At 39.5% G+C, this 20,984-nt stretch overlaps 1 protein-coding gene across 19 annotated transcripts in view; it reads right to left on the bottom strand.

The window, feature by feature from the left end:
• Positions 1-20,984, bottom strand: part of ARHGAP32 (Rho GTPase activating protein 32) — a 346,243-nt gene that overhangs the window by 224,912 nt on the left and 100,347 nt on the right. For 2 of the 19 annotated variants that reach the window (XM_084803653.1, XM_084803655.1), the window contains exon 3: positions 4,201-4,317. The exons of 16 other annotated variants lie outside the window; for them this stretch is intronic. In XM_084803653.1, coding sequence (XP_084659779.1) covers positions 4,201-4,317 — 117 coding nt within the window. Of the gene's footprint in view, positions 1-4,200; positions 4,318-16,754; positions 16,786-20,984 lie in introns of all 19 variants that reach the window. One more of the 19 variants, XM_084803656.1, reaches the window with a different exon arrangement.

Genomic DNA, 20,984 nt, shown 5'->3' with positions numbered 1-20,984 from the left:
GATTTCTAAATCTTTTTGAGGCTTTAAAAACTGAGGAATGATGGTGTCACCCCATATATCCTTTGGGATGGAGTTTGATAGATTAGGGCCCCCAATTAAACATCGTTCCATGTATAAATTGGAATAGAATCAAGCATTGAACAAAGGCAAATGATGTCTCCCATTTTTCTGTGAATGGTTTAGAACCTTAAGGAAAATGCATTAATCATTCTCATTACTACAGTTGAATACCAATACCACCATGATCACATATTACCTGTTCTGTACCTATCATTATACCAGGTGCTGATCAAAAATTAAAAGAAAGGGACACACCTGTACTCATAGGCTTACCATTTAGGAAAACATGCTATACACAAGGAAAGGGAAGGCAAAAATCTCAGCACCTGGTACTACTTGAACTCTTCAAGCATACAATTTCACCATCTTCCTAGGGACAACAATCCACCCACAAAAGTTAATTCCAAAACTCATAAGAGGAGACAGTAGGCAGTCTCAAGAACAGAAGCACTGGATATGGATGATCAGATTTTTTTTAGCCTTTTCTTTTTCAACAGTAAGTGTTGGCCAGCTGGTCAATTAACTAGTCAATTGTGTTGCATTTGACCATTCTGAATTTAAAAAGTGATTTGATCATTGTTAGGGTTATTTAGCCCCTAACTGTTAAACAAAAACTAAAGAAAAAGTGAGTATGTGTTGCATCTTCCATGACTCCTTTCGACTGCAACACTGGAAGGTATGTGGCTTTCAAATTCATATAGAGATATAGAGTGTGGTTAAATGTTGACCTTTGAGGAGATCTTGGTTCAAGTCTAAACATTTGTATAAATAGCACTGGTATGCTAGTCAATTGACCACAGTCAAATCTTGTGTAGGTTCCATTACCATTTCATTATGTCAGTTATTAGCACATGGGGGTGGGGGAGGGCTGCTCATCCCATAGGCCTGCAGGAGTCAAGGCAAACCCTTAAGAATAGCAAAACTTCTCTTGTTTCACCTGTTATAATTGCAAATATCTCCTAACAGGAAACAAGCAGTCATCAAAAACAAAGGTCACTGCCTAGGACTCTCCATTATTCTATCTCGTTTGCTTCAAGAACCCTTCCATATGATCTGGGTGTCTGCTCTGTAAAGCTTTTGTGAAGGATGGGTCTTAAAACATTTAAAAAGGTAAATTTCATTGTTTTGCAAGTAACATTTGAATATTTTCTTTTTATAAATAGCTTAGAATAGACTTGTTGATAATGAATATATTTTTTTATCGTAATGAAAGTAATGCTTTCAAAATACTTAACCATTCTTTGACCAGTCGACTGACCAAACCATTTTTGGCGAAATGTTCAAGAGCAGACCCAAAACTAGGTCATAACATGCTTCAGAAAGTCCCCTCAGTTACAAAAATGATTTGCCAGGTAGTATTAGGGAACTGCTATTCAGTAAACACAAAACCAGAGCTTGGGTTCACAGAACTAGTTACACAGTTCTTTGGATCCTAGCTATCATTATCATCTTTGAGTAATGACATATCCACTGTATTTTCTCTTACTTTTAGTACCTCACAACCAAATCACAGATGGGAAAATCAAACACTTGAATTGTGTGGGGTGGTATAATTTGAAATAAGTTCAATATTATATTTGTGTTGTTTTAAAATTGAGTTTTATCCTTTCAATACTGCATTTCATTACTGGTAATGCAGGGGTGGAAAACCTCCAGCCTCTGGTGGGGACCAAGGTCCTGCCACCTCCCCCATTTCTAGAGAAAGGCCAGCTTTCTCTAGCACCGGCAGAGGAAACCCCACTCTTATATCTGATCACTGATTGGAGATAAAACCAGGGATCACTGATTTGAAATAATAGTGGAGTTTTCCTCTTCCAGCAGTAGAGAATGGCTGGCTTTCTCTATCACTGAGAGGGGCTGTTTTTTTCAGCACGGATCTATTGCAAAATACTAACAATAAAATAAAAAATAAAACCACAAATAATAAAACCAAGATAAAGCCAGAGGCAAAGAGTAATAACTATACAGCACATAAAACTAAGTAAAGCCAGCAGCAGATCTAAAAGCTCTAGAAAGAGTTAATAAAATGCCTAGAAGAATAAAAAGGTTTTCACCAGGCATCAAAAAAACATAAGGTAGGTGCCAATCAAGCCTCTCTGGAGAAGGCATTCCACAGGCAAGGTGGCATCACCGAAAAGGCCCTCTCTCTTGTAGCCACCCACCTTGTCTCATTTGGTGGGGGCACCTGGAGCAGGGCCTTTGATGATGACCTTAGTGTTGAGGCAGATAAATGTGTGAAGAGGCATTCCTTCAGAAAATCTGGCCCCAAGCCATTTAGGCCTTTAAAAGTTAAAACCAGCACTTTGAATTGGGCCAGGAAATAGACTGGCAGCAAGTGCAGATACAGAAGTAGCGGCATAGTATGATGGTATTAGCCAGTCCCCATTAAGCAGTCTATGCACTCTATTTTGGACTAACTGAAGTTTCATTAAGTAGATTGCAATAATCCAAATGAGAGATTACCAGAGCATGAATAACTGTCGCAAGACTAACTCTGTCCAGGTAGGGTCATAGGCTATGCTAATAAAAGGTGGTCCAAGCCACCAAAGCCACCTCAGCCTCTAGTGACAATGTTGGATCTAAGAGCACCCCCAAACGAAGAACCTGCTCCTTTAAGGGGAGTGTAGCCCCCTCCAGAACAGGCTGAATGCCACTTAATGGGACAGATATACCACCCATTAGAAGTATCTCCAACTTGTCTGGACTGAGTATTGGCCCTCATCCAATCCGTTACCCTGTCCAAGTACTGGTTCAGAAAATCAACTGCCTCACCTCTATTAGATGAAAGGAGAGGTAGAGCTGGGTGTCATCCACATATTGGTAACAATACAGTGATGTGAGGTGGAACATTTTCCAGTCATTTTTCTGCGGAAAATTTTCCGTTTCATAAATTCGTTAATAAAACTGAATGTATGCCAATTTCAAATACAGTATTAAGCAGTTTTAAAGTTGTAATTAATGTTTTTCAGGTGATTATCCTTGGCACGTATGTGAGAGAATACATATATAGCACTGAAATATATTTCTGTCACAGAATGAGATGGAACTAATAAATAGTGACAGCGAAACTGAAGGAACGCCAACAACCACAGTAGAATAGAGTTAAACTCTGTTGAAATAGATGTGCGGTTGTCAGCATATCATATAATTTCTTTGGGTTGCTAAAATTAATTACTGTGTCAACTGTTTTCACTACCTCTTTTTTCCTTTAAATTTAAACAAAGGGAAGTACATGCTATTGTCTTTAATTTCTACAGGTATTTCAATAATACATTCTACATAATATAACATTTCAATCACATTAAGTGTGCTTTAATCTTTTTCTTCAAATATTTCAGGTCAAATACTTGAGGTGTACTGCGCCCCCAAAAAATAATATAGGGTACTGTTTTAGCTGGAGAGAGCAATCCTATGGCCCTTAGACAGCGTCGGGGGGGGGGGGCGCACAGCATTCTTCAAATTCCTGGATCCGTATCCCCAGTTCTCCCCAGCCTCCTTCATTTCCTCTCACAAACACCTCAGCTAGATGGGCGAAAATGCCCATCTACCTAAACTGCAGACTGGGAAACACAGCACATCTCCCACTCTGCTTTGGATACTCATAAGCTTCCGAGTTTGGAGGCTTACGAGTATCAAGGGCAGATCCAACAGGATCGTGCCTTAAGTTTGCTAAATACAAATAAAATAAACTTGCTAAATTAGATCTCTCTAGGGCAGAGGTATGCAACTTGTGGCCCTCCAGAAGTTTTGGCTTACAACTCCCATCATTCCTAGGGCATTAGAACATTTTTTAATGCAAACTGATTTTTTTCTTATGTAAATGACCCTCTGGAAACTACAGGGATTTGTACTGGAATGTTTTCTGGAAAAAAAAACCAATCCTACCTTTTCTAGAAAACCCACATCACTGGTGACACCTCAGCCCACATCCCCAGTTACATTCTCCCACCAGTTTCAAGTAGATGTTGAAAAGCACGGGGGATAAAATAGATCCCTGAGGAACCCCATGGCACAATTGCCATGGCGCAGAGCAATAATCCCCCAGCACCACCTTTTTCAATCAGCCATTCAAGTAGGAGTGGGACTACTGCAATGCAGTAGTCCCACATCCCAATTCAGACAGCCTATCTAGAAGGATACCATGGTCGATGATACCACAAGCCACTGGGAGGTCCAAGAGAACCAGCAGGGCTGCCCTCCTTCCGGCACAGGTCATCCCATAAGGCAACCAAGGCAATTTCCATTCCAAATCCAGGCCTGAAAAAAAAAAAGATTGAAATGGATGTAGAAAATCGGTTTAATCCAAGAGAGCCTGGAACTTGTCAGCGAGCACTCGCTCAGGCACCTTGCCCAGAAGGGGATATCAGAAACCAGCCTATGGTTGTTTTCAGCTTCTGGGTCTGGGTTAGGACCACCCCCTCTCTCAAAGAGAAATGTACAACCTCCTGGACACAGACAGTCATCCCCTCCCTACTGTATGTAATAAGTGAAGAAGGACACGAGTCAAGCATACAAGATGTTGGCCGAACAAAACTAAGCGCCCTGCTCACATCCTCAGGCTTCAACAACTGAAAATCACCCAACACAACTGAACTAGATGGGAGATCTGGACACCTCCACTGTTGGGATTGCACTAACTGTGGAGTCTAAGCAAAAAGTCCACAGATACTGGCCCTCATCGTGGCAACAGCAGAGCACCAGTGTTAGTCTGCTGCTGCTTTGTGGCCTGTATCAGGCCTGGAAGAAACAGCCCACCCACCCCTTAAAATGCACTTTCAAATATAAATGCCTTTGGATGGGCTGTCAAAGCAACCCAAATTGCATAGTCAAGATACTATAGTACTGTTGGAAAAACTCAAAGTTCTAAGTAACTCATGTGCTTTCTGTGCAATTTAAACTGAGATTTTAAATCCAATACAGCAATTGTGTTTATTTTTAAAATGTAGACTACTTTTCTATTAAAGGTGTACTAAGCAGTGAATATAAGATGTGCAACAACACCAAAACAGTAAAGACAAACCCATGGTTTAGACAGCTACCTGAATCAGGGAAACTAATTATTTTCAACTTCCATTTTAGAATTTGCATTCAGATGGGAACCTTGCTATTACCAAGGTAATCATGAGGGGGACCCAATTATATTATTTCAATTTGATTTTTCTCCCTGATCTCCCTCCCGGTACCTTTAGTTTGCAGCATAAAGTCACTTGGCTGTTAAACTAATTTTGTGGAAGCACAAGCAACTCGTATTTTAAGTGTGCCATCTTAATATAACCTCATGAATATACTTATTGATCCTGTAGTTCTGACTGTATTCTTCTGTCTAACATCCAATGTGCCATTTTAGAATGGGCATTACAATGAAATGCAATTGTTCCTATTGAACTCATATGATCAATGTCGACCATGACCAAATTAGCGTAGGATTAAAAATTATGTCAATATGTGTAACTGGATATGACCAAGGTAGCAAGCCTGTACTGACATCTGTCTCTGCTTATTTGTAAATGAATGCTTTGGGGGTTATTTTCTGTATGAAGTAGTTGAATAAATTATTCAACCTGTTACATGCAAATACTAATCTTCCATGACAGAAATGAATCACAATGGCTGCCTTTCTTTTGCACCCCTCAATTATTCTTGGAAGGGAAACTAAGGCACAAAGGAGTAGGAAGAATGTATGCATCTTAATTAAATGTTTAATAAAAACAGTTATTTTCATTTATTTATTCTGAGTTGGATCCAGACTCAGTTATGTTTGGAGTAGAACTATTCAAATCAGTGGGACTTCCATTGGTCATGACTAATTTAAGTACCATTGATTTCAATAGGTCTACTCTAAGCATGACGAAGTCTGGATCATTTATATCTCACTTTCCCTTCAATCTGCTCAAAGTAGTATACATGGCTCTGTACACCCTTCTATTTTATCCTCACAATAGTGAGGTAGGTGAGGCTGAGACGTAACCATTGGCCCAAAACTCACCCTGTAAGAATATCATGGCTTAATTGGGAATTTGAACCCAGGTCTCCTTACTCCCAGTTTGACACTCTAACGACTACACCACACTAGTCTCAATAACAAGAATAGATAACATTATGTGTCTATTAAAGGGAACATTGCATTGATGTTCAAGATAGTTTGTAAACAGGGAAGGCAATTTCAGGAGACAGACAAGTACACCTGTGCCCAGCCAATTCTCTCTCCAAAGCCTAAGGCTTTGTTCATTAAATCATGGGAAAATATAGATAAAAGTGGCCATCCTACTGAAACATTCAAACTATCATCCAATCCCTGCTTGTGTTCAGATTGTCATTAGTCCAGGTAGCTAAGAATTTAATACTAATTACAGTGTTTCCTTGAAAGACTTAAATTTAAAGACTTATGTCATAAATGACAACAGGCTACTAAAGCACTACTAAATTAAATTTAATAGATGGGGAGGATGAGACAAAATCCCAGTAACAATTCAGTGGCTTAGTTTTAAAAGAGTACAAGTCATAATTCACATTTTCCTCCTAGGGAACCTAAGTTAAAGCAACCTACTTTCCAGAGGATTTGGCTATTAGCAATACGCTTAACAGCAAGCTACTAACCTGATTGCCCACTAGAGCAGACTTGACACAAATGCAGAAGTTCAAATTTCCCCTGAGCTGTCTTCCCACACAACACAGTACACAAACAGAGCTATTTATGAAGAGACTTGGAAGGTCACTATCTAATGGATAAGTTCGTGAATTTTTTTCTCTGTGTGTATGCTCTGTTTGTTATTCAATTTGTAATGTGAATACAAAAACTACACCAGCCACAAATTGTCCATTGTTATTTTTAAATGGCTCTTCTGCTTTCTATTCGTCCCATATTAACACCATACATGGCACAAATAGCACAAATGAATTTCAAAGGCATCTCTCTAATGACGTGTGTTGGAACTCCCAACACACGTCATTAGATTTGTTTTCCTAGCAAATTTGTTTTCCTAGCAAAGAAGAGTGTGTACAATGATCAGTGCAATGTCAGAAGGTATGACATTATGCCAGCACTGCTAGCAGATATGCTAGCACAAATGTTTGAGATCAAGATGCCAGTTAAATTAATATTTCTCTCCAGTGCACACTGCCTTTTGTTAGAGGCAGAAGTGTTTCAGTATGACCTTTTTAATTATCCTGGGTTACACTGTGGATAATGAAATGTTTTCATGAGCAAAGAATAAAAAGAACTTCAAAGACTTGGCACTACATATTACAGATGGAATTCAGGGTGCATTTTCTTTAAAAAAAATATGCAAGGATATAAAATGGTCCGTGGATACTTACATAATTTCACTTGAAAGGATAGTATGATGCATATAATGGAAGCTGTCATAGTTGGCCATGGTTTAAGTTTTGAAAAAATCCATCTCAGAACCCATTACAAAGTGCTGGAAGAACAATGACTAATGCCAGTTATGCTGATGCTACTGAAGGAAAGTAGAATAATGACGTGACCGTGCTATTAGCCTCACACAAGAAATGAGGCATTTCAGTCAAAAGCAAGCTGAGGCAGTCTTCAGTAAAGAAACCAAGGAAAGAGGCAGAACCAATTTGTTTCAAGCTCTGGGATTATTTTATTTTTTTTAATTGCATCAGGGAAGTTTGAAAATCAACAAGAACGATCTGTTCCACAAAAGGTATGGCTAACAAGAAATTAGCCAATGTAAATATAAATCTGTAATAATAGCTGTAGCCATCTTGTCAGTGCTCTATTTCTCACAGCTACATTAATATTTGAACCATGAATCAAAAACTGAAGCTTTACTCAATACAAGTAAGCTATCTAATTCTAGTTACATACCAACTAGTGATCTTGGATTCAAATTTATCCCTATGTCCATCAAAAGACATACTTCAGTGAATTATTTGGGGCCTGAATGAAAACTGCAGCATGGATTGCTGTTTCTAGGTGTTGTTCTTCCTTGCTAGATTGAGGTAATTTTCTTCCCCCACCCCCAGAATTGAGATCATTCCAATAGTTTTGTCAAATGTCTTTTTAAAATTACTAAATTACCCATTGTAACTTCCCACCAAGGCCAAAAAGATAAATGAAGAGTGATTTAATTAGTATCAGAAGTATATTATGTTAATTAGATATTTACCCAACAGACTCTTAAAAGCAAAGATTTAGTGACAAATTCTGCAGCAGATTCTTCAGACACACACATACATGCAGAGAGAGAGAGAGAGAGAGAGAGAGAGAGCATTAGTTAAGAGTTTTGCAGAACTGGCATAATTAAACATCTTTAAACAAAAATGTTAAATATCTGCTGTTGCCTTGGTAACCTTCATTACTTGGGCTTTTACTCAAATTATATTTTCTGTAATGTGAGATTTTATTTAAATGTCTATCCTGCCATATCCAGAGGGCTTTTGCATGCCACAAAAATGACTAGGTCTGAAGGATTTTCAGTGAGATACTTTAGTACCTTACCTAGGAGTACTAGTTGACTCAAGTAGAATACTTCTCATCTGTCTTACACGAATATAAATTCATCCTGTTTCACCAGTAGATAATGAGCTTTTTCTAGCTTTTGTTTTATTACAAACTTGGGAAGCACCAAATTAGCCAAGTATAATGGCCTCAGTTTGATTTCCATCATTTTGTCAAAACCCTTTTTTCACAAACATGTCTACTAAGAGAAGGTCACTATTAGTGAACCAAAGAATTAACAACTGATAGAAGTTTAAGAGAAAAATTTTGCCTTTATGTCTTGTGAATCATTTCTCCCATCCATATGTTAATATCACTACTACTTTCCTCTTCCTTTATAGTTATATTATTAGGTTCAGGTCATTAACACTGGAAGCCATTTTGGAAGCATTCAACAGATGGCTTATAAACTATATATCTATATATACATATGCGCCCCACTTAGATTTATTCCATTGGCATGCTGCTTACTCAAGTGAGCCAAGTAACTCCACGGTAGTTGTTTATAGTACAGTTCAAATTCTATGCCATTTCAACAATGCAAGTCACACAACCAGGGAGGAAAAACACTGCAATATAGACACCCAAACCCTATCAGCGATTAATATCGGGAGTGTGGGGGGCGGTAAGCTGAGGACAGTTCATCAAAACTGTTACTGTTCTAGTCCTCTAAAGATTTCCTTCTGCAGTTAGTTGCCCTGGCATAGTTCCATCATTTTTATGTATACATGCCAAATTCTTATTTTCTCTCTCACACACACACACACACACACACACACACCAAAGACTACCCATGCGTTAAAAGAAACAGAGGTCACAAAAGTAGGTGATCTTCAGATGCAATATACTGGAAGCAATAAAAGCTCCTACATTATAATGATCATTTCCGCCATGCTTGGGGGCAAACAGCTTGCATTAAATAAACACAACATGTGCTGAACAATTTTACCTGCTTCCTTTCAAGATTAGCGATGTAATTACAGTTCTAAATAATGATTCTGCATAAATCATTATGAAATACACATTGTGTGTTAAAGGCATAATTGCCAGCGACTCTTTTAGGACAGTAATTAGAAAAGACTAGAGGCTTTAGGTCCTATCTAATGAATTCCCTATTCTAGAGGGAGAAAAAACATAAAACTACTCCCAATATCTTTCTAAAATGTTGATATTAAACCATTAGTTTGCTGTAATCTATACGTGCAGGTCATACTATGCAACACCAGGAAGAAAGCAGCATTGTTATTGGGCAGTAATTGTCATCAGGGATTTTATTTATAAGCTTCCTTTGTTTATTGCCATTAATTTAAAAACAAAAGATTAACAAAAGCTTATGGAGGAAGGCAGGGATCCATGCACTTTAGGATTCCTGTGGCTTTAAAAGTTGTGTAGAAGTAGTCACAGTCAATTTATTTGTATACTGCATTTGCCACAATGCATTCTGGCTGTTCACATGACACAACGTGAGTTACTTAACCTTCAGCTATTGGACAGTATAGAAGTGTAAAAAATAAATATATAAAATAAATCAACCAACAATGAGGCTGCAGCACATGCAAGGCACATGTGGCTGCCATTTTGAATATACAATCCCTGTTTGGGGGTTATTGTGTCCTGCGAACCCAGTGAGTGTAGGTTATGCAAAGGTTAAAAAGCCCTCCTCACATAACACATGGTCTGAGTGGGATTGCATATGCAAGCTGGCACCCATGGGTGCTGCAACTTGTTGTGGGTTAAATAACCCACGACAAGCCACAGCATGTCATCTGAACCCAGTCACTGTGTTCAAAGAGGTTTACAAAACAAATACAATAGCCATAATTACAATACAACATTGTAGCAGTCATTAGGAGCTCTGGGGCAAAGCTTAGTGTCACCACTATGCTGATGACACTCAGTTCTATTACTCTGTAACATGATTGTTCTGAAGCAGTGCCTGGATGCAGTTATGGGCTAGATGTGGGCTAACAAATTGAAAATGAATCCCAACAAGACAGAGACACTACAGGTGGGTGGTTCCAGGGCCCAGAAACTGGGTTTATCTGTTCTGGATGGGGTTGCACTCCCTCTGAAGGAACAGGTATGTAGTCTGGGGGTGCTCCATCATTGTCACTAAAGGCCCAAGTGACCTCAGTGGCTCAGAATGTCCATTATCAGCTTCAGCTGGTGAATCACAGAACCATAGAATAGTAGGGTTGGAAGGGGCCTAAAAGACCACTGAGTCCAACCCCCTGCTCAATGCAGGAATCCAAGTCAAAGCATCCCTGGAAGATGGCTGTCCAGCCTCGTCTTGAACGACTCCAGTGTGGGAGAGCCCACTACCTCCCTAGGTCATTGGTTCCATTGTCATATTGCTCTCACAGTCAGGAAGTTTTTCCTGATGTTCAGCCGGAATCTGGCTTCCTGGCCCATTATGCAGTATCCTGCACTCTGGGATGATCGAGAAGAGATCCTGGCCTTCCTCTCTGTGACAACCTTTCAAGGACTTGAAGAGTGCTATCATATCTCCCCTCAGTCTTCTCTTCTCAAGGCTAAACATGCCCAGTTCTTTCAGTCTCTCTTCATAGGGCTTTGTTTCCAGTCCCCTGATCATCTTCGTTGCCCTCCTCTGAACCCTCTCCAGTTTGTCTGCATCCTTCTTGAAGTGTGGTGCCCAGAACTGGACACGGTACTCCAGATGAGGCCTAACCAGTGCTGAGTAGAGGAGAACTAGTACTTCCCAGGATTTGGAAGCTATACTTCCATTAATGCAGCCCAAGATAGCATTTGCCTTTTTTGCAGCCACATTGCATTGCTGGCTCACATTCAGCTTGTGATCGACAACAATTCCAAGATCCTTCTTGCTTGTAGTGTTGTTGAGCCAAGTATCTCCCACCTTGTAACTGTGCATTTGGTTTCTTCTTCCTAGGTGCAGATCTTGGCATTTATCCCTATTACATCTCATTCTGTTATTTTCTGCTCAGCGCTCCAGTCTATCAAGATCACTTTGAATTTTGTTCCTGTCTTCCAAGGTATTAGCTATCCCACCCAGTTTTGTGTCATCTGAAACGTCTTCATCCAAGTCATTAATAAAAATGTTGAAGAGCACTGGGCCCAGGACTGAGCCCTACAGTACCCCACTCCTTACCTCTCCCTACTTTGAGAAGGTCCCATTGATAAGCACTCTGAGTCTGATTCTGTAGTTAACTGTGGATCCACCGGATTGTTGTTTCATCTAGCCCACTTTGAGCTAGTTTGCTCATCAGGATATCATGAGGCACTTTGTCGAAAGCTTTGCTGAAGTCGAGATATATTATGTCCACAGCATTCCCACAGTCCACAAGGGAGGTTACCTGGTCAAAAAATGAGATCAGATTCGTCTGGCAGGATTTGTTCTTGACAATTTATGTTGGCTTCGAGTCATCACTGCATTGTTTCAAGGTGCTTAAAGATGGATTGCTTTATCATCTGCTCCAGTACTTTTCCAGCTGCACTGGCTGCCAGTCCATTTCCAGGCCCGATTCAAAGTGCTGGTGTTAACATTCAAAGCCCTTAACGGCTTGGGGCCAGGTTACCTGAAGGATCGCCTCCTCTCATACGTGCCTGCCCGGACCTTAAGATCTTCATCAGCGGCCCTTCTCCGTGAGCCCCTGCCAAAGGAAGTGAGGCGGGTGGCTACTAGGAGGAGGACTTTTTCTGTTGTGGCACCCCGGCTCTGGAATGAGCTCCCTAGTGAGGTTCGCCTGGCGCCTACGTTGTACTCCTTTCGGCGCCAGGTGAAGACCTTTTTGTTTTCCCAGGCATTTTAGCATTTTAGCTTTCTAAATTTTTATCTTTGCTGTTCTAAATCTGTATTTTAAACTCCTGTACTGCTGCTAGGTTTTATTGTGGTTGTATTGTTATATTGTGGTTTTAATGTTCTATATATTTTAAATTGTTTTATTGTGTGTTGTTTGGTTTTAATTTTTGTGAACCGCCCAGAGAGCTTCGGCTATTAGGCAGTATAGAAATGAAATAAATAAATAAATAAATAAATTTTCCCAGGGACTGATGTCAGACTGACTGGTCTGTAGATTCCAGGTTCCTCCTTTTTGCCCTCTTTGAAGACAGGGACATTAGCCTTCCTTCAGTCATCTGGCACTTCACCCGTCCTCCATGATTTCTCAAAGAGAATAGACAGTGGTTCTGAGAGTTCTTCTGCCAGTTCCTTTATTACTCTTGGATGCAGTTCATCTGGCCCTGGAGATTTGAACTCATTCAAAGTAATTAGGTGTTCCTTGACCGTATGTGTATCAATCTCAAGCAGCAATCCTGCCCCTTCAGCCTGTACTTTGCCTTTGCCAGGGGGCTCATAGACCCTCTTTTGGGAGAAGACTAAGCCAAAGTAGGAATTGAGCACTTCTGCCTTTTCTGGGCCATTTCTTATCATTTTGCCATCCTTATTTAATAGTTGAAGCACCATTTATTTCCTCTGTCTTTTACTATGCACGTAGCTGAAGGAAGCCTTTTTGTTGCTTTTAGGACCCCTTCCTGGATAGGGAAAGTCTACCTACTGTGAACCATGGTAACCGCACAGTTAGACTACTGTAATACACTCTACGTGAGGCTGCCATTGCACCTGGTTCAGTAAAGCTGCAGCTACTGCGGAATGCAGGAAGTAGAATGCTCAGTGGAGCACCTAGCTCTATACATATTAATACATCTTGTATTAAAAGAACTGCACTGGCTGCCTATTAGCTACCAAGCCACGTTCAAAGTTTTGTTGACATACAAAGCCCTAAATGACTTGCGATGTTTTTCTCCTTCTCTCATAATACTAGAACCCGGGGTCATCCCATGAAGCTGATTGGCGAGAGATTCAGGACAGATAAAAGGAAGTACTTCTTCACACAGCACAGTTAAACTATGGAATTCGCTACCACAAGATGTAGTGATGGCCACCAATTTGGATGGCTTTAAAAGGGGGTTAGACAAATTCCTGGAGGAGAAAGCTATCAATGCCTACTAGTCCTGATGGCTATATGTTACCTCCAGTATCAGAGGCAATATGCCTATGTACAGCAGTTGCTGCAAAACATGGGCGGGAGGGTGCTGTTGTTCTTGTGTCCTGCTTGTGGGTTCCCAGTCAAGAATTGGTTGGCCACTGTGTGAACTGAATGCTGGACTAGATGGACCCTTGGTCTGATCCAGCATGGCTATTCTTATGTTCTTATGACCAGGATACCTAGCTGACCATCTTCTCTTCTATATACCCAGTCAGCCCCCAAGATCTTCTGAGGAAGCCTCACTGGTCATTCTAAAGCCAATGGAATATCACCAGGTAGCCATGTGTAAATGGGCTTTCTCAGTAGTGGCACCCACACTTTGGAACGTATGGTTTGACAGGAAGAAACACTGGCAAGTTTTAAATGCCTCTTGAAAACACACCTATTCACACAGGCCCTACCTGTCCTATGAGGGACTCTTACTACCCTGTTATTATTGATATAGTATTGTAATGTTTTTAACTGTGTTTTAATGTGTATTTTAATGTGAACCACTTAGAGATTTTAAGTGGTATAACAGGATTTTATTAAATAAATAAACATTAACTCAATTACAGTTCATTAAAAGCATCAACATTTAAATAAGCACAAATCATAGAAGAAAGACTTTCAGCAATTTCCCCATGATAGTGGTTCAGAAGTGCATCTACTTACATTTACACTCTACCTTACCTTTCAAAAAGCTCAGTGGTTAACATGTTAAAACAAATATAATAAACTGAAATTATGAAGGATGCAATCCTATGCATGTTTAGGTAGAAAAGTTCATGTTGGCTGGCGGATGCTGAGAGTTGTAGGATTTTTTCTGTCTAAACATACATAGGATTACACCTTAAGTTACTAAAAGCAGCAGAATACAAAACATATCAAGCAGCTACTTTAAAAAGTGGACATTGTTTAGCCAAAACAATTCAATACAGCAAGTTAAAAACATATCTGTATAGGAACTTTAAAAGTATCCATTGCCCAAAAGTCCTGCTAAACAGGAAACTTTTTGTCTGGTGTGAGGCCATTGAGGAGGGGGCAAGATGAGACTCTCTCAGGAGGTTATTCAATGAGACCACTGAAAAGGCTCTCTCCTTAGCTCCAATTAAGGGTTGTATTCAATGGTATCACACCACTAGCTCTTTCAGAACCACATTTTCATCGCTGTGCAAGTATAAAATCCAGTACCTTGATTGAGTATCTGAGTATCTGAAAGCCATTGCACAACTCATTATGACTTCATTAGTCCCATTTTACAGAGAATCCTAGTAAGCAGGCAAGGTCAACCAAATTTATTTATTTATTTATTTATTGGAAAAATCTTGGCTGACTTTCCTCATGTGGCTTACAACAATAAAATCCATAAAAACAGTTAAAATATTAAAAGCGATAAACACATAAACATAGTAAAATAGTAATAAAAAGAACAATAAAAGCTGACAATAAAACCAGCAACAATGGCAATAACAGCAACAACAGCCATCATATCAAGAGAACGCCACAGTAAAATGCGTTTTCAAGGCCTTCTTAAAAGCCTGCAATGATGGAGCATGGCGGACCTCCGATGGCAACTTGTTCCAAAGGTGTGGGGCCACTGACATTTTGCTGTCTGAATTCAAGAAAAATATATGCCGTCCACCCCCACAAATCTGCCAAACTGGCAATTGAATCTTTCTTCAACACTGGTGACAGGACAGAGTCCTCCACAGCACCAGAGGAAAACAGGCTAGCTGAGGGGATACAAGGCAGGTGTGGGGCACACATAATTTTGTCCTCCACAACCTCACCACCACTCACTCACTACTCCACATAGTGTCTACTCCCTGCCAACTCAAACAAATGCTACAATGCATTGGCGGCAGCATAAGTATGTCACATGAGCAGAGTAACGGAAGTTGCATGTTCGATGGTGGCTGGAGTGCACAGCCACCATCAAACCTGGCTGTCTTCAGCCTGCTGGTCTGGCCAGGAGCCTTTCCCAATGGTGCTGCATGTGCCAATAAGCCCAGACAAGCAGTGAGAAAGCATCACTGCCACCGGAATGCCATGGGAACGGGGGGGGGGGGAGGGAACCTGCTGCCACCAGCCTCTTCCATGTAGCATCCAGTGCCTGAGGCAGCCAGTTTCAGTTTTGAGATTGTTGGTAGGTTCTTTTATTAAATAAAAGATGATAAAAAATGAAATTGCAGAAAAATAAAAGAGCACATTGTCGGCCTAATGTCAATCTCAGGCTTTGAATAAGATATCGAGCAATTTATGTAAGAACCTCAAATTAAAAGCCTCAAAAAATTCTGAAGTACCCCCAAAAGGTATGCAAATAATCCTCCCTCCCTAATTTAATCTTCTTGAAAGTCATTACTTGACTCCACGAACTCCGTCTTTCTAACATATCATCTGGAATAATTAAGGCTGTATGCCTATAACCAAAGTCTCAGGGAGTTTTTTATCCAGAACCATCAACAGGTAGCTGTTTTAGACAAGCCACCAATCATCACCACCACCACCACCACCCAGTGCCGTTTGAATCCAGAGATGTACAAGTACTTTGTAAATAAGATCCTTTTCACTCTTAAAAAAACATATCCCATAAAGCATCTTAAATTTACACCTAAAAAGAATAAATGATAGAGATTATTTATTGGAGATACATGTTTAGCTACAGCTCCTTGTTGAACATATACTCGATGCCAAATCCGGGGCTACCTCTGTGCATGAAACCTAGATCTTCAGAACAATACCAGAGTAAAGTCTTCACTTGAATTTGCTCTCCTCCTCTGAGAGTCACTTGGTCAAAATTATATTAATCTGCACTATAACTAAGAATGAACAACTAGATTTAAGAAGCAGCTGCGTTTCAGCTGACACATCTATCCATATTTTACCACACAAAGCAAGCAGCTAAGATACTCAAACTACCCCATCCTCAACTTATTTTCTTATTATGGTAAACTATATATTCTGTCACCAGACTTCCAGTTTTGCCTCCTCTAAAAATAATATTGGGAAGCTGTAATTTTCTATGCTTCTAAACTTAGCAGAAATAACAAAACTGTTAAAATTATCTCAGAAAAGTTACGTTCCATAGCTTTATTCATATTCAAATATTTGTCTCACAGAAAAAAAATTGTTTAAAAGTAAAGTTGGCTTTTAAATCAAGCTAAGGCATCTCAGAGTCAGACAAGTCAGACTCCATTCCCATTACTGCCATTCAGACTTACCTGACTTCAGTCACTTTGACTGCCATCTTCCCTAAAACAGAAATACTATTAAGTTATTTAATCCATTCTTTGTCTCAAGTTAAAATATTGTGATAAATTATTGTCATGCTGCTCCTATGAATGAATAATGTATTTTAAAAGGATAGCTTATCAAAGCATATAAAGTGGGAGTGGGAAACCTGTGGCCCTCCAGGTGTTATTGGACTCCAACTTCCAGCAAGAATGGCCAGTGGTCAATTATTATGGGAGCTGCAGTCCAGCAACATCTAGAAAGCCAAATGTTCCCCACCCGTTATAAAGGGTTTGGGGCTTCAGAAGCACTTTTGCCTTAAGCATAAGCTTTTGGAACCCCAAAAGCTAGCACACATTGACGTTTTATTGAAACAGCCTCTGTTATCTCAATCTATTGGCCACATTTACATGTCATGTTAAACCATGATTAAGTATGACGTGCACGAGTGAAATGAGTCCAAATGAGCCTTTGGCTCACATGCCACACACAAACACATACAGGAATTGTGATTTACAACAAACTCGGGCCAGTTCCAGAACAAGTCAAGTTAGTTTAAATCACAGTCCTGGGTTTGTACACAACCCATGTGTCTCTTTGTGTCAACTTAGATGTGGCCTCCAGACCAGCATTCCATCGAATTGAACACCTTGGAATACTATAGAGTATTCTGTAGTTTAGGCAGAAAAAAAAATAGAGCAAGCATAAAAATGTAAGAAATCATTATTTCATGCAACTAAATTAGGAAAGATTATCATTTTTGCATGGAATTAATAATTGTATTCATTACTAATCCATGATGGATTGCAAATTAGTGCTGACAAAGCTAGAGACAAATACAATATTTCAGTGTTAAATATAATGTTAAGTCAATCACAATGAAACATGGAAAGTGGGTGAGAAGTATAAGAGAGTATGCTGGTGGAAATTAAGCTTCAAGTGATTAAATATTATTCATATCTATAAATGATGTGGTGGGGGAGAGGTGGATTAGAAGCAGCAAGGGGAAAAAAATCAATGTACTTCCCACTGGGATACAGTATTTCTTCCCAAAGCTTTTTATTTGGAAGAAAAGTTCAAATGTTGCTATAAACATGACTCGATAAAGTTGACGGTCACTATGCGTAACTTTTAATAAGGTAACTGCTGAATTATTCTAAATAGATATACACCCCTATATACTGGGACAGGACTATCCATGATGTTAGATGTGTAACAGCATAGGCCCCCGCTGAAATGCAGGAGAGTACTGGCTGATCCTTTAAAAGAAACATTTTAATATCCAAGCATAATTTTTGTTTTATTTACCTTAAAGGCTGCCTTCTCTCCTTTGCACAATTATGGCTGTTAAGGTCAACTAAGAGCTGTCTTGCCAGAACTATCTGTGTGCCAAGTTACATTATATATCTATTGCCCTTGCTGCTCACAGTGGATCTCCCTATAATGAGAGACTCCCTTTACTAGACTAAGTCAAAGACTGAATGCATTCTGAAATGCATTCTTAATATCTGTAAACCATCCAAAGAGCTTTGGCTATTGGGCGATATAGAAATGTGATGGATGGATGGATGGATGGATGGATGGATGGATGAAATATCTGTAAACCTTCTGTCCATGGGCTGGCATTCAACAGCCAGGATTAAATAGGGGTGGGCTAATTTAAAATTTTATTTTGCATACTGATTTCATCCAATTGTATTTTAATTTTAACTGATGATACCTGCCCACATTCTTTGGGAAGGGTTGGGGCAAGCTGGAAACAAAAGAGCAAGAAGCAACAGTTTGAAGATTGGCCTCGATACAAAGAACCAAGTGAACAGTTTCCAAGTGAGGTTTGGGCTTGCGTTTCTCATAGAGAAGCCACTCTTTTTAAATTAAGAGGAATTTAATAAGCAATTGTGATATGAAATTGATGGTCTTCCATTCAAATAAATTTAAATGAGATAAAGGGAGGGGATTAAAAAGATTCCACTGGACATCCCCATGGTGCTAGGAACACCATAAGTACTTCTCTGTACTTTGGCCACTGTCTAAACCATCGTAAGACCATTCACCAGATGAAATATAGTTCTATAGATGTAATGTTGAAATGGCCTTTTTACATATAGGTATATGAAGGGCAACTAGTACTTCTTTCTTGCAAGACTAAATTTAAAGTAAGAACAGTCTCCAGGATTTATTATATGCTTTGACTGCTAATTAAAAATATCCCCCATTCATTATTTTCAATAGGAACGTTCTCTAAAAATATGGGACTTTTGCATTTCAATTGCTAGGTTGAAATAACCTACAGAATAGTTCCTGGAATATAGGTCTATTTAGAACTGTATATCAAAAAAGTCATGTACTATATTGATAATAATCAACAGTTTATTATTAAGCCCAAGAAGAGTTTGCAGACAACTAAGATTCCATTTTAAGGTGTTTAAACTTTTGGAGCATCAAAATCAGCAGACCAAATTGTCAACAATGGTGTGGAACAAGTCCTAGAGGTTTATGGATGTGTGTTACAATAGGTATTTACAAATATCATATAGTATATTTGCCAAAAATTGCTAAATCTGCCTATTCACAGCTAAAAATAGTGTTTGGGGCAATGTCATCTTATCTTTAAAACATAGCCAGTATGAATTCCTTAACTCTGTCAGGTAATTTAGAAGATAGCCATCTCAGCTGCACAGTTCACATAGTATGAAAAGTTGGAAAGTTCTTTTATGAAGGCAAACTGCTGCAAGTATGGCATCCAAATAAATATGAGTGACCAGCCATAGTTTATGAAGTTCCAAATGTGTTTCCACACTACAAGCAAGAAGGATCTTGGAATTGTTGTCGATCACAAGCTGAATATGAGCCAACAATGTGATGTGGCTGCAAAAAAGGCCAATGCTATTTTGGGCTCCATTAATAGAAGCATAGCTTCCAAATCCCGGGAAGTACTAGTTCCCCTCTACTCAGCACTGGATAGGCCTCATCTGGAGTACTGTGTCCAGTTCTGGGCACCACACTTTAAGAAGGATGCAGACAAACTGGAGAGGGTTCAGAGGAGGGCAACAAAGATGATCAGGGACTGGAAACAAAGCCCTATGAAGAGAGACTGAAAGAACTGGGCATGTTTAGCCTTGAGAAGAGAAGACTGAGGGGAGATATGATAGCACTCTTCAAGTCCTTGAAAGGTTGTCACAGAGAAGAAGGCCAGGATCTCTTCTTGATCATCCCAGAGTGCAGGACACGGAATCATGGGCTCAAGTGACAGGAAGGCAGATTCTGGCTGAACATCAGGAAAAACTTCCTGACTGTAAGAGCAATACGACAATGGAACCAATTACCTGAGGAGGTGGTGGACTCTCCCACACTGGAGGCATTCAAGACAAGGCTGGACAGCCATTTGTCAGGGATGCTCTGACTTGGATTCCTGCATTGAGCAGGGGGTTGGACTCAATGGCCTTGTAGGCCCCTTCCAACCCTACTATTCTATGATTCTATGATTCTTTTTAAATGTTTTAATTGTTTTAATATGTTTTATTCTTTTATCTTTGTTGTTCACCGCTCTGAAATCTTTTGATGTGGAGCAGTATATAAATATTGTAAATAAATAAAAAATAAAAATAAATTTGTACATGCTTGTCTTAAATAAGCTTTTTAACATCAATGTATAGAAGGCCCACCTAGCCATATTGTCGGTAGAGTTCAATCACAAACAAAAGTGTTCTATCAAGCATTTTCACACATTAATGTATATTTCACTCTTTTTCAAGTTAATGAATCTGTTACTCTTTTTGTGCTCTGATATTTTAGTAACTATTAACATTATTAGCATTTATGGAACAAACAAAATTAAATGAATGCTCAAAGTATCTGAGCCCACTTTAGGTGAAAGGAAAACTTTGAGAGACTTTCTACAGCTCCTTCCACACAAACACACACCCCAGTGTAACACCTCAGGTGAAGAAAGGCATATATGCCTACTTTACAGCTAGAAGCACTGGTGAATAAAAGGTGCTCTTTTACAGCTAGTATCAGGACTCCTACAGCTAGTATCAGTATAAGAGTAATAGAGAAAATGCTCTGAAAACAAGCAATGCTACAATAGTTGAATATATATCCAGCCACTCCCGATGTTACCTTTTTCCAATTATTGTTCTTAAAATACATATAGGGAAGCAAACCAGGTGTCCCTGCCATCTGAAGTGATGGTGTTCTGCTTGTGGAACTCTTTCCCT

Source organism: Heloderma suspectum, chromosome 6, assembly GCF_057233095.1.
Source record: "Heloderma suspectum isolate Gila_16-S chromosome 6, 16-S_ref, whole genome shotgun sequence".
Lineage (NCBI taxonomy): Eukaryota > Metazoa > Chordata > Lepidosauria > Squamata > Helodermatidae > Heloderma > Heloderma suspectum.
This window is presented reverse-complemented; position numbering and strand designations above follow the sequence as displayed.